The following is a 14,572-nucleotide window of genomic DNA, read 5'->3' as shown; positions in this document are numbered from 1 at the left end:
AACAAAAAGCAAAAGTCACGAAAGGAAAAGTGGAAAATCTTCTTTCTTCATCCTGCAGCGCGCAAAGTATTCCACCAAAGTTTCTAAAAGCAGCCAGCGCGCAAAGCGGATGGATCCAGACGCGTAAAGGCACAGAAATCACTCTTCTCCAGGAAATGTAATGTCCAGAAAGGAAGAAATATCCGGAAACGTGTGAACTGGTGATGATAGTATGAACCAAAAGAAAGTAAAATCTGAGAACTAGCTGCCTGTGGTTAGTCTCCTCTCCCGATGAGAAGTCCTCTGGTGCGCTCTCAGGAGTGGCAGGAGGGAAATTCCTGATTTGTTACTCTATCTTTGGCTTTGTGCGCCATGTGTGCGCCACCAAATCTACATGCGCATGTGTGCAACAGGGTCTGCGTCAATGGCCTTGGATATAAAAATCAAAAAAACACTCTTTAACACTGAATAGAGGCACTTAAGTTGGAAAAAAACGGTTTTGTTGTAAGAAAATGATTCTTATTCTAACTTTTATATTGAATTTTTTAAGTTTTTATGTGTTTCATCATTCAGAAGTTTAAATTAAAGTAATTAAAAATGTATTCCGGGACACTAATCTATTAAAAACTACATGGATTTAAAGTAGGTTAAATGAATAAAGTAGAAAAGTGCGTGTGCTGTGGAGTATGGGTGTTGGGGGGGGGCAGGAGTGTTCCAGCATGTGAAACAATGGCTCCCCCATCTGTTAAGAGGAACAAAGTGGTGCTGCCACATGACACCTCCTGGATCCTCTCCTGCAGAAAGCCTCCTCCAGGTCCCTCTGCCTCTGAGTGGAGAGAAATATCCTGTATTGATTGTATTAGATTAATGACGAGTCGGTCCAATACTTGTGTTGCATTCCACATCTGTCCAGCTGTTGTTCATGGATCTCCAGGGATCTGTGAGAGGAGACAGGCCCAAAGTCAAGTTACTCAAAATGTTTTGACATGTTTGTAATTTAAATCCACTTAACATCATTTGTGATCCATATGTCAACACACGCGGTGCCAAGATTCAATACAGACGAATGCTCACACCCGTGTTTGACCGTTTCTTTATTAATAACTTAATAAACAAGCGATGAATAATATGTTCTGAATGTTCAAGACGTTTTGTTTTTTCCTTAGTTGTGTGGTTAATGGGCGATGCAGGATAAAAACGTCCCAGTCGTGAACTGAGAGTCCTCAGAAAACACCGGATGTTACTCAAGCATGAGATGATTTGCAATAAGAATTCTGCTGAAAGGTAAAGTGCTCAGAGTGGTTTGTTACCCAGGCAGCCTCCACGTGAGGCCACACACTGAACTGGTTTGTGTTCAAAAGTGTATGAACCAGTTTGTCTCCTATTCAGGGGAGGGGACTTGTTTGTCTTAAACAAGAGAAGAGAACATGAAGGGACTCATACACACACACACACACACACACACACACACACACACACACACACACACACACACACACACACACACACATATGAGTAAAAGCTAGCAGAAATAATAGGCTAGTCGAAATGGTGTGTATTTCCTCACTCATAATGTGACTCAGTGTGTGTGTTGCCCCTGTGGGCTGGTATGTGCTCCTGTAAGTGTCTGAACTTGCTCCTGATGAGCCAGCGGATGGTGTCCTGGGGGATCTCGACCCAGATCTGGATCAGGGATCAGGATGCTCCTGGACAGTCTGTGGAGGAACCTGCTGGCGTCAGATACATAACGTCCCATAGGTGCTCCATTGGATTTAGGTCAGGGGAACATAAGGGCCAGTCAATGCCATTGGTTAGCTCTATAGTGGGTTAGTTAGCTAGTTAGTTAACTAGTTTATTAGCTATTTACGACTGCTTTAGCTCAGTCTATCTGAATCATAACAAAGTGGGTCCCATAGATAGCTAGCTATTTAGTTAGTAGTTAGTTAGTAGCTCAGTCTACCTTAGCCCTGAGAAAATGAGTTAATTCGTTAATTGGTTAGCTAGCTAGTCAGCTGGTTAGTTAGTTATTTAGTTACTTCCAGCTGTTGCAGCTCAGTCTACCTGAGCCTGAGAAAGTGGGCGTGTCCCCTTGCAGGTTGTTGGCCTGTGATTGGCTGATGAAAGTTTTATGTCACGGACTCTCCACCAACCACAGTGTTACCTCAGTGTGTGTGTCTGTGTGTTGACATGTTGTGAACCTGCACCACCTCACTCCCTGTGTGACTTCACCTCACGTCTTCCTCCTCTTCCTCCTCCTCCTCCTCCTCTGAGCCCATGTTCTGTGTCAGAGCTCCGGTCCTCCTGTCCCGGACCCCCGGGCCGGACTCCCCCGGCAGATGGCTGCTCTCCAGCCGGATCAGCCTCCGCCTCTCCAGCGCCCAGAGGACCGAGCAGCACCGGGACGAGGCGAGCAGCCGCGGCCGAGCACAGCGGGCCTCAGCCCCGCAGAGTCCCGGAGGACGTGCCGGCTCCACCTCCACCTCCAGCAGCTCCAGGACCAGGGCCGCTAATGAGATCTCCGTGGACTTCGACCTGACCCGGGAGGCTTATAAGAGCAAAGACTCATTAGAGCTGCTCAGAAGTTTGGTGGTGTTCAAGCTCTGCTCCTATGACATCCTGGTGGAGAAGAACACGGAGGTAATGAGCTGGTCCCGAAGCCAGGAGCCTGAGGACGGTTTGTCACAGGCTGGTTCACTTCATCACAACATTATATAGAAAAAAGGTTAAAGGAACTCGGTGACATTTCCACAGAGAGGGAGAGAGAGGGCTCAACACTAAAGCAGGTGTTAGCACTGAAGGTGAAACACTCCATTAGACTCACTTATATATCACTAACACTGCTAACCCAGTGTTTATACAGAGATAGGCTTGTTTTCTGAGATATACTTAAAGTTGTATTCAAGGTGAACAAACCCACCCACCCACACACAGACACACACACTGTAAACACTTTGAAACCTACACATCTAACTGTTGGTGCCTGAGGCTCAAGTGCACAACACCCACCTCTCAAATTACAAATGTGCAAATAGACACGCTTCCACTGAAGGTTGTTGTCGTTCAGCCCGGACGGGATGCTGGATTCTCTCTGCACAGATCACATCAGCAGCTAATGGTGACACATCCAGAGCAAAGCACTAATCTGATCTGGTATTAATCTGCTTTTCATTGCAGCTACAGTCTGTGATTCTTTGTCCCTGTTTACAGTCTCACATGCACACATGTGGTTCACAGCCTGGGGCGAAGAACATGCTTTGAATTCCTCCGGTTGGGAAAGAACAACTTGCTGCTTTTTTCCTCTTGTCCCCAAAGAATTGTCAGATTAACTTGTTGCTTCAAAACATACTTTTTTATCTGGGACCTTATGATTCACATAGATAAACTATATGTGTTTTTAAGTAGTTATAAGCGTGTCTATAATGTCCTCCTCTCTGATCAGATAATGGACCTGGGAAAGAAGATACTGGGCCAGAGAGCCTTCAACCAGTTCATGAAGATGACGTTTTACGGCCAGTTTGTGGCCGGCGAGGACCACAAGTCGATCCGGCCTCTGATCCAGAAGAACCAGGCCTTCGGCGTCGGCTCGGTCCTGGACTACAGCGTCGAGGAGGACATCAGCCAGGAGGAGGCGGAGTACGAAAGTTTCACTATTGTCACAGATTCCACTAAACGCTAAAAGATGCTTTGTGCTAACAGTGTCTCAAGTGAATCTAACAGCACCAGGAAGGAAAGTAAAACCTTCTCTTCAAATATAACAAAACTAATATCAAATTACAAATATCAAGAGTATAAATACGCCTGTTTGATGAGCAAAAATAGATTCACCAGTAAGTAAACAGTCGTTACATCACGATTTGTTGGCTCCCCTTACTGGACTGGAGAGAATTTCTCACATGGCATGGCAGGAATCCTGTCACATGGGGGGAGCAAAAGGCAGAGCAACTCTGTCCTGTGAGCTGATGTAAACTTGGATAACAGTACAGACCTAAAGCGAGCGGCCTCTCTGGGCAGCAGCAGCAGTAATGTTGCTTCAGTTTGGCCGTGGGCATTCATGCATTCTGAGTAATTGGGACATCACATCGTCCAAAATAAAAGTTGGACGTTCTGGCCCCATTTAGGAGATGCCCCACAGTCAAATAAGGCAGTAAAAGTTCCCCAGTGAATCTATCTGATGTTCATTTCATTAATGTGAAAAAGACGAGTGCACTTGTCAGATTTACTTGGCTCCAACGTAAGAGTCAGCCGGAAAAGTTTGACCTTTTGTATCTTACACAACGGCTCCATTTATATAAAGGCTAAAAGAGACTAAGAGCTGTGAGGCGTTAGTTAAAGAAACCCTGTGCAACCTTTCCAGCTTAAAATATCAGTTTCTAACTGAGGGAAGAGGGAGAATTGTTCCTCCTTTGTTCCCACTCCTCACCCCGAACCTGTTCTTGGTCTATCTAACTGGGGAGTGGGTATGATCTCCTGTGAGAAGTGTGGAACTGCAGCTTCAGAATCAGGTCCAGAGAGTTGAAGGGTGAAGCTGATTTGTAGATCAGTTAAAAAAGACTTAGAAGTTATTAAAAACCTGGAGTTTATCTCCAATATTCAGCAGGAAACTTTTAAAACAGGAAGAATTCTACACAGAGTTTGATGGGTTTGGTTCAACTTGAAAACCACCTCATTGCTCAGACACCCAACCAACAGGATGGGTCAGCACCCTTGGCTGCAGGTGGCGCTGTTGCTCAGTAATAGTTACCTAGTGTTGACTGTAATGTCGCTCTGCACCAGACAGAACATCCTCTATCATCATTTCATTGTGTAATCAGGTCCTGTAAGGTGGCAGAGCTTCCAGGAAAAGCCTGTTGCTGTGACTTCCTCGGCCCTTCTTGTACTTTCTCTTACGGGTAACAAGATATCACCTCTCAGCTTTACGTCGTCTCGGGCATGCCTGCTCGGGAAAACATCAGAAGAGGCATCAGACCTCGGGCTAGAAAGGATTTTGTTTGGCGAATATATACAACTCGGAACCTGGAGGACGGAGGACATTAAGACAGCTTGATCTCCGGCAGCGGCGAGGCTTGACAGGCAATGATCTGTCAGGACAGCAACAACAACACGAGTCGGTTTCTGGTAACAGAAGGAAGATGTAAGGAAGTGAGGCAGGTCCCGGTTTGATGTTGAGAATAAACACACTCACAATGCCAGCCCTCAGATTCAGAGGCCTTATATATAGACTTAAAATACATACTTTTGGATTCAGTTTGGATTTGATTTAATCAGGCGTGTGAAGACTGGTTCTGACGTTTTTGGTAACAAAGCTGCCAATAACCAATATTTTGTGCCAGGCTTTCGGTTGATTTAATTATTGGCAGAGTTGCAAAGAATTGCTTTAATAAAATCCACATTTGTCACTGGACACAAACGCTTCAACCAGAACTAACACGTTTATTAACTCTTGCTGTTCAATGCTACTAAAAACTCTTGAGATTGGTTTCTGTTTTTATGATTTTACCTTTAAGTTATTCATTAAGTCTTAACTGGGCCAGAAAACAGTGAAATGTGACCATCACAAATTCCCACAGCCCAATGGCTTCTTTTACTTCTCTTCTATTTTTCTGACCAAACAGTAAAAAACAAATGATGTTTAGTTTACAGTTTACCAAGCAGAGAAAATCCATTTTGCTTGATAAAATGACTTCATGGGACGTTTTGTTTTAGTTGCCGTTAAATTGCATCATCATATCTATGAAAAAGACAGTGAGCAACTCCCATGAGCCCACATTTCTTCAAACATCATCAAATAAGGTCTTTTACTATTGTTTTGATTGAGACCCCCCTTGCGGCTGTAGTTACTTTCTTTATTTGAAAGTTCTGATCATCTGAATCTTTCATTGATAGATTCCCATTCTAGGGTTTTAAATTAAAACATTAAATCATCCAAAGTGCACGACAAGGGTGTATAAAATGTGTTTTAGACAGTAAAATGTCAGTCGGTGTTAAATATTCTCCAGTTTCATCCACATTTCTGCAGTAGAAGCCACATGATATACAGAAAGAAAAGAACTCCCTTTAGTATTTCTGTCTTTGAAAGCCGCTGACGTCTCTGATGTCCTGGGCGCTCACTGCTCAGTCATCTGCGTAGTTTCACAAGCTCCCCGGTGGCTTATGACGGGGGGGGGCGAATAGGTCAAGTGTTGGAGTGACGCCACAGCCGCCCTCGCTGTACAGTCCCCCAGTTCAGCACACACCCATCAGTTTGTTTTTCATGTTGTGGCTGATGTGTTTATTGAGGTTCACCAAACACAACGTCAGCCTCTGGCACGCCGCTGCCACAAGGTCCAACGTGTCCACAGGAAGCATCCCAGCTCCCCCACTGACCTCTGAAACGCTCGGCTGCAATAATGATGCAACTTTCTAATATCGCCCAAAACACAAACGCGCGCTAACCGATTTAATCCTGTTCTATTCCTTCGTCTAATGTAGCTCGTGAATCCGCTGCAGAGAAAGAGAGCATAGGTAAGCTGCCTCGTTTTCTTGTTCTCATTGGCGGACACAGCACATGATGTAATTAGAAGAAATCGGCATGCAAATTTGTTTTCACCTTCAGGCGAGCGCCACGGAGAGGAGAAACAGAACGAGCAGCATCAGTCGGAGGAGGAGCGGCGTCGGGGGGGAGTGACGGCAGCTCGCACGCACTCCGACAGCGCTGAGGCCAAATGTGACCGGCATATGGAAACCTTCATCAAATGCATCAAAGCATCTGGTATGTAAATGGAGAGTGAAACCACACACAGCTTTACAGTGTGCGTCTGTTTATGCACATTGTGTTAAGTTGTAAATCTATACTGGCTCATATTCTTCCCACCATTAACTTGGAAGTATTGCCCTCCTCCACCAACGCGCACGTGCTCTGCGTTTTACTACATGCAGCGCAGCACTTCATCTTGTGTTTACCGTCATGTTGATATTTCTATTTGAACGACCGCAGGTGGGAATTCGATGGACGGCTTTTCGGCCATCAAGATGACGGCTCTGGGACGACCTCAGTTCCTGGTGGGTGTTGAGGGTCGATTCAAGGGTCAATGCAGCACCCCGTGCTCTTGTTATAGGGGTGGGATGGACTGACTTCCATTTCTTTTTTAATAAAGACTTTCATTTTTTAATCTAAAAGCTCCAACTCTCAGAGGTCCTGGTGAAATGGCAGCGTTTTTTCAGCTTCCTGGCGTCGCAGCAGGGGAAAGACGGCGAGGAAGCTTTAAATCAAAGGCTGGAGCTCGACCAGCTGCAGGTGCAGTTTTCTTTTCCTCTTAACCTGGTGATGAATGAATAACTATTACATGCAATGCTATAAACTGCTTTGCACTTACCGTTTGTAAAAATGCTGCACTTTGTATCTTTAGGAATCTTTGACCAAACTAGGTGCAAAAGGTGATTTCCGTGGTTGGTTTACTGACGGGAAAGAAGAAACCTCAGGGTGAGCAGGATCACAGGATCACATATCTGTAAAATAACAAATATTTAAAGTATAACCTCACAGGATCATCACTGACCTGTAACTATATGAATTGACATTTATCATCATCAGTAAAAATGTATAGGTGACCAAAAAATGTTTTTCTTTCTTTTTGTTTGTTTCGTTTCGTTTTATGTATGTATGTTCATTGTATCTTTGTTTCTTTAAAAATAAATTATAAAAAAAATAAAAAAATAAAAAAAATAAATAAAGTATAAATTCGGGTTAATATCATATAATGTAAGGATGTGGTTGAAATTATACATATCACCGAATAATCGCCTTTCATTCATGTCCATGCATAGAAAATACATGTTTTTATCATGTTGATTCATTGTTATGGTTAGTTTTACAGTGCATGTTTCAGACTTGTTTTTAGAGACAAAAAAACCCTGACTCAAAATATATCATATTAACACTGGATATTTTTAGCTGAATTCAAATTTAGTAAAGATCAGTAAAGATGGATTTTCCCTCATCACCTCCGTTTGTTTTCAGACCTTGAAAAAGTAAGACAATTAGAATTTGAATACAGGTCTTTTTTAGTCCATATTCAAGGACAAGTGTTGCTGCAGAGTAACTGGGGAATTTCTTTTAACGAGATACTGCTAATGTTTTTATCTCTCACTGGAGCCTTGATATCGTTCTGTGCTCCACTCTGACAGAACCATTGACGTGCTGGACTGGAACAGCCTCATAGATGACAGGACAAAGACATCGGACCTGCTAGTTGTCCCGAATGTTCAGGTCAGTAGATTAAACTCCTGAAGTCAAGTGGTTATAATTTAACACAGTTTAGAGTAGATGTGAAGTGTGAGCAGCACCAGGATGATGGAGAGCAGTGATGCTGAGAGGATATTGTGTTAATTGCCATGTCAATAAACTCTGGACAGGTCACCCTCAAGCTATCTGCTGACGTTCTAATGCAGGAAGCTGAAGGGTGGATTTAGTGAGACGCACTAATAGGTGTAATATTTAGTTAATTTGCATTTCACTGTGGTTTGTTCACTCAGCGAGGAGAGCTGGAATCCCTGCTGGAGAAGTTTGGCACAGAGGAGGAGGAGCAGATGAAGAGGATGCTGCAGCGTATGGACATTTTAGCAAAGGTAATCAATAAGAATAGAAAGCATCTCTTGTTATTTGCAAGAATCAAGTAGGTAGAGTGGAAACAACAGTGACATGTTAATATGTATAACTTTGTTTAAGTCAGAACAAATATTTACTATATAAAAACCTGTAATATATAAGAGAGGTATTTTTAATAGGACCACGACTACTACAGTGCTGCATTGTGTTATTTGTATTGTACAAGAAAATGTTCCAATGTGTATGGACAGAACCACTTTTGTTTTTTAAGTTTTTTAACAGAACACGTGATTCATCCCACGAGATATTTGCCATATTCAAGTTAATTATCTTGTTCGCACCAGATATAAAAATATCACCTGAGCCTTTCAGAGTTATGTACAATCAAACAACCTGCTATGAAAACATACACTTCATGTTAGAGGGAAAACATTTAAGCACTCTCAGAGGTTTTATCACCAAATCACTGAGATCTCTCACGTCCCAGCACGCCCTGGAGAACGGCGTTCGCCTGATGGTGGACGCAGAGCAGACGTATCTGCAGCCAGCCATCAGCAGGGTGACATTAGAGATGCAGAGGATCTACAACAGAGACAAGCCTGTCATCTTCAACACGTACCAGTGCTACCTGAAGGTAAGAAGCCAGCAGCTGGCGGCAGATGTTCCGATCTGTCAGTGTTTAACACGCAGACACAACAACTGGAAGTGTTGTGATGCTGTGACATGTCGCTCATAATCAGATGAGCATGAGTCAGCAGAGTTAGGGAGGAAACTGCAACGAGAACATGATCATGTTGGGTGGAAATTGGGTTAATTTACATTGCAAATGAAAAGCTGTTTAAGTAACAGTAGAGTTTCCTTCATGTTTGATAAACAGTTTTCACAACTTGATCATATTCTTTTCAAAATGACTGGAAACACACCTGTTGTGAAGTAAATAGAATGTATTATAATGATGGAATAACACAGATGGGGCTTTGACAACACTGCTGCTTTGCTTGACAACAATCTATGGTTCATTCTCCCCCTGAGAATCAATTATGTAGAAACACAACCACAAATATTCTTCTCGCACATTTGACTGTTGAAGTCATAATGAAAGTTGTTTTTTTTCAATAATCCCTCTGACATTGTCGCTCCTTCATTTTTCCTCGGTCGGTAATTCTTAATCGAAGTCAGGTTGAACACGTAGCCTGAGACATGATGTAAACAGGATGTAACTGCATTGTGTTTGTGAGGGTCCACCATTGGTTTGCCGAATACCAGGTGATGTGACGTAGTCGGCCGAGCTTTGGATGTTTCTCTATTGGCTATTGCACATTTGTTGCTATATTTACCAATTTATTCAGACCCTTTTAGAGATCTTTTTCAAAATAACCCTAAGCGGCAAACTCTAGTGAGTTTAAGGACAAATCCAATCTCCTCTCTGTAGAAGACGGTCACCTGTGTTGCCTGTGAGTGAGAGAAACAACTCAATTTGCATCTATTCTGTTAAGAGAGCGACAGAGAGGTGGAGCAGACGTTTGTCACCCAGATGGAGACGGAAGCAGCTCAAACAAATGCACCACAACCCTGAACTTCTGCAGATGTGATTTAGTAGAGGTGATTGTGTGAAAGCAAACCGCTGAAACAGTTAAACAGCAAATTAAATTGACAGAAAATCTGTCTAACCTCCGATTGAGCCGATGTGCGACTACAATACAATGACGTCGTCCTCAATTTGACCCATTGACCTTTTGACCGCGTCTTGTTTGATCCGCAGGACGCCTATGACAACGTGAGCATGGACGTGGAACTCTCCCGACGGGAGGGCTGGTGTTTTGCTGCCAAGCTCGTGCGAGGGGCCTACATGTACCAGGAGAGAGAGAGGGCCGAAGAGTTTGGCTACGAGGATCCCATCCACCCTGACTATGAGTCTACCAACAGAATGTACCACAGGTGAGAGCCAGGACTCGTTCTCTGTCTGTTAAGTACTGACGACCGTCCAGATCTGCGGCTACTTACAGAGCCTGAAAACATCTTCCTCCCACTCGTGCCACTCCAAGTTTCCCATTGGCCACCTCACAGGCACGAATCTGCCGAAATGCTCAGCACGGGGATTTCATTTCAGGGAAGTGGTCCTTCAATTGGAGCTTGTGGGTCTATCGTCCTGTGTCAGCAATCTTGGAGTCGTCCTTGTGCAAATTGCAGAAACCCTCCAGCTGTAGGGGGTGCTGTGTTGTAACAATTTCCTGATGCTCCCGCATTAATTCGAGATCAAAGCCGTCACCCTGTGGAGATCAAGATGTTTCCCTCACAAAAAAGAGGAGCGACCAACCCCCCCGAGCGTTCCATTTGAGTTTTTTAGTAAACACCAGCATAGGACAGACACAGGGTTTTTGGGCTGATACGGCTCAGCATGAGGTGCGACTCGATGTTTTGCAGATGGATGTGAAGTGCATGAATATTAACGAAGGCAGGCGTCCTTCCTGAATTGATTGGTTCCAATTCCTGAGAAATATATTCACTGTTTGAATATACTTTGCTGTTTCGTTGCGTGAAAGGTAAATCGAACTTCCTAATGAGAAAGATACGCACGGAAGAGTCATGCAAATAGTCTAAGTCATAATATGCACACAATGTCCTATGATATATTTAGATGTTACACTCTGTAGTAGGAAATAACTCACTTCACAGACACCGGTTCTTATTGGTGTCTCCTCTGTGTGTCTGTGATCGTGTGAGGTGTCTGGATCACGTGCTGGACGAGATCGCAATCAACCGAAACGCCAACGTAATGGTGGCTTCCCATAATGAAGACACAGTGAAACACACCATTCACAGGTACAGTTTCAATTCTTACCAAGGACACTGTCCAAAACACTATCGATCTCCTTCATGCAGCTTTGGATCCGTAGAAAGCAAAGTGTATTTGTATCTCTCTCTCTCTCTCTCTCTCTGCCGCACTCAGAATGAACGAGCTGGGTCTCGTCCCCACGGAGAACAAGGTGTACTTCGGGCAGCTCCTGGGAATGTGTGACCAGATCAGCTTCCCATTGGGTGAGAAACCTCCACATCAACACACAACAACACACGGCAACACACGCTGATCTCTGTTGCTTTGACAGATTCGACGTAAAAACTCCGCGTTGCACAGGTCGCCCCCTGGAGGCCACGAGGAGTGTGTGAAGTGCACGTGTAGAAGTCAGCCCGCTGCCCACAGCGTGACGTGTGAGCCGAGACACCTCGGTATCGACAAGCTGTCGTAACGAGGCGCTGCTGTCGGCTCTCGACTCTTTGTTTGTCAGTCAAAGGCCGACGCGGCAGCGGCAGTCGGTTATCTGTCAATCTGAAGCTCGTGTTAAAACCACCTTGACCAGTATTGATGTAAACGGACACGTGTTTTCTTTGTGGTTTCCTCGAGGGTCAGAGCAGACGGTGCTGTGTCTTAACATTTACCGAAACCATACAAAACACGTATATTATGTGTTTTTCAGTTTTTTGTCCATTGCCAGTGTTTTGAAAGGTCTTATTCAGTTTTCAGTAATTGAGGATAAGCTAAAAAAAGAGACGGAGTAAAGGAGTATAGACCTTTGCCAAAGCGCAGTGTGTGAGCCTGACTGGCAGACAACAGCAGCTCCTCTAATTCAAATACAGCGAGCCGGGGGGGGGGGGTCTGTAAACCGGCCTGATTAGAGGGATTGAAGCAAACACTCGGTGAGGGAAGCCAATCAAAGGGACGTCCAGTTGTGATGTGCTCTCAGGAGTTTGTCCAAAGACAATCTGCAGAAAAAATATATTGTTCATGAAACTGTGGTTTGTGAAGTTAGTTAATTAAATATCAAATTTTAACATCATTAATGGAAATGTCTTTGGTATCTGCAGACGTAGATGTAGAAACATAATTTTTTCAAGCAAAAGACTTGACAGTCAGAGAAATAGTGCAAATTAAGGGGATTAATTCTTTAACTTATCTCGACACAAAGAACAAGCATAGAACAAGGTGAATGTGTCTAATTACATGAAATCAGTAAAACAAAAACTAGGCCTGATTTACTTATAAAGATCTAACAGCTTCCTCATCTAAAGAGAAACTTACACAAAACAATACGAATGTGACACTAACACATTAAAGTCGTTTTCAGCCCAGCTCGTTCAGAAGCATAAGGAGAAGACAGAGCCACACATGAACAATAGTTCATCAAAGACAATATAACACGTGCAAACTGTAAAACGAGACGTCAATAAATATAATATTTGTATTCATTCTGTTGCTAGAAACCTAATCAACACGCCCACTTACTCGCTGGTAAATTCTTCGGACGTGTGCCACACTCTAAAAGTTGTTTTCCGACAGGCACGAAAACATTAATTGAAGAATCTTGTGAGCTTCTGTGAGATTTCAAGTCTCTCGTAGTGTTAAATTGTTCCTGACAAACGGAAAGTGTCTGGTCTGACGTCTGTGTTGTGATGCCTCAGAAGTTCGTCCCAGACAACAACAACATAGAAATATGTTTTCCTGAAATTAAACATAAGTTAATCAAATATAACATGCTGAAGAAAACTCTCTGCAGAAGGATAGAAAAGTATTTTGTGGTGTTTCTGTTCCTCATCCATGCCATTGTTTTTTTCTTTTCTCCTCTTCCATCCCATGCACTTCATTCCCAGGCCAGGCAGGCTTCCCCGTCTATAAGTACGTCCCCTATGGCCCGGTGAGTGAGGTGATGCCCTACCTGTCTCGCAGAGCCCAGGAGAACAGAGGCTTCATGAAGGGCGTCCAGAAGGAGAGAGGGCTGCTGTGGAAGGAGCTGAGGCGCAGACTCTCCTCTGGGGAGCTTCTCTACAGACCCACGTACTGAAAAAACGCAGGAGAACAGACAGAGAGGAGAGAGAGAGAGGGGGGAGAAAGGAGAGACAGAGAGGAGAGAGAGTGCTAACGTGTTGGATTTTTTTTTCTTCTTCATCTTCTCTGGTTGACAGCTGCTGCTGTGGCTGTCGGTTCTGTCTCTCCCTCGCTGCAGTTCTCCCTGGACGTGTAGCTCCCGTTCAAACCCATTCTGGAGTTTCCTCATTGATGGACTGTTTCTGCACGTCACTCCCTTTTTCTCTCACACACCCACCCCCCCCTGTCTTCTCCTCGCTGATGCTGCCCACCTTCACCCCCTTCCTTCCTCTTACTTACATGTACTGTCCATGTTCTGTACTTCTTTCCCTGTCTGCCTCTGCATCCACAAGCGTTCCTCACCTCCCTTTGTCTAGAGAACGGTGGGATCCATCCAGCTGCTTCTTCACTGCTCCAGAAGGACTCTCTAACATGTCAACACAACCCTTTTTATCACCCTATTTATCTTGGAGTGGGACAACAATAATAAGAATAACGGGTTTGATTTAAATGGCAGTAAAGGAAACATCAATATCCCCACTCCTATATGATGTTTTTTTTCCCCTCCACTCTTGGACAGCCACACCACCCTGAAGAGGTTTCTCTCTGTGTTGTATTGCGTCTGAGTTTGTATTGCCGGTTTGAAAATGATGCCTCTCTATGAATCAATGAGAAAGTGTAAATGCCTCCTCGCGGCACATCGCTCTTCTTCTTCTTCTTCTTCCTCTTCTTCTGAGAGTGCCATGCTGTTGTTATTGTATTTACTGGAGGAGGCTATATTCTCGGCCACTGAGGTGTTGAGAGGGAACACGCCGTGCCGAGCATTCAGAGAGTGAAGCTCCCTCTTTAATACAGATGCCTGCGAGTCTGGCAGGTTGTTTTATTTTTAATGACATGGATAATACACAAAGGGGGGGGGGGGGGGGTGTTTAAGTCAGGGGGCTGCCTTATTGCATTTTGATGTACGAGCACCTTGCAAGTTTTATCTTTTATAATGTAAATATGTTTAAAGCCGGCAATTCTATTTGTTGGTTTTTCATGTCTCACTTTATGGACCCTGTGAAATTGCTCATAAATAAAAGAAGAAGACGGACGGGGGGGTTATTGACTGCAGCTCTGTAGCTGGGAGCTATTTGTACTGCTTAGGT

General features: G+C 44.0%; 1 protein-coding gene across 1 annotated transcript; it reads left to right on the top strand.

The window, feature by feature from the left end:
• Positions 1-2,487: 2,487 nt before the first annotated feature.
• Positions 2,488-13,401, top strand: prodhb (proline dehydrogenase (oxidase) 1b). Its single transcript, XM_061072297.1, has 13 exons — positions 2,488-2,616; positions 3,419-3,650; positions 6,572-6,727; positions 6,953-7,017; positions 7,136-7,252; positions 7,365-7,438; positions 8,143-8,224; positions 8,491-8,583; positions 9,051-9,197; positions 10,326-10,501; positions 11,288-11,386; positions 11,514-11,602; positions 13,211-13,401. Exons 2-13 carry the CDS (start codon positions 3,422-3,424, stop codon positions 13,399-13,401), a joined length of 1,518 nt encoding a protein of 505 aa, XP_060928280.1. The 5' UTR covers positions 2,488-2,616; positions 3,419-3,421.
• The last annotated feature ends 1,171 nt before the right edge of the window (positions 13,402-14,572 follow it).

The sequence above is a fragment of the Limanda limanda genome, chromosome 5, assembly GCF_963576545.1.
Source record: "Limanda limanda chromosome 5, fLimLim1.1, whole genome shotgun sequence".
NCBI lineage: Eukaryota > Metazoa > Chordata > Actinopteri > Pleuronectiformes > Pleuronectidae > Limanda > Limanda limanda.
Note: the sequence above shows the minus strand (reverse complement) of the source record. Positions and strands in the feature narration are given on the sequence as shown.

Excerpts from the sequence above, each read along its gene's own strand:
- prodhb (XM_061072297.1), top strand. The coding sequence starts at position 3,422 with ATGGACCTGGGAAAGAAGATACTGGGCCAGAGAGCCTTCAACCAGTTC. Across the intron at positions 7,253-7,364 it reads TGGAGCTCGACCAGCTGCAG|GAATCTTTGACCAAACTAGG; the intron begins GTGCAGTTTTCT and ends TTGTATCTTTAG. Across the intron at positions 11,387-11,513 it reads GTGAAACACACCATTCACAG|AATGAACGAGCTGGGTCTCG; the intron begins GTACAGTTTCAA and ends TGCCGCACTCAG.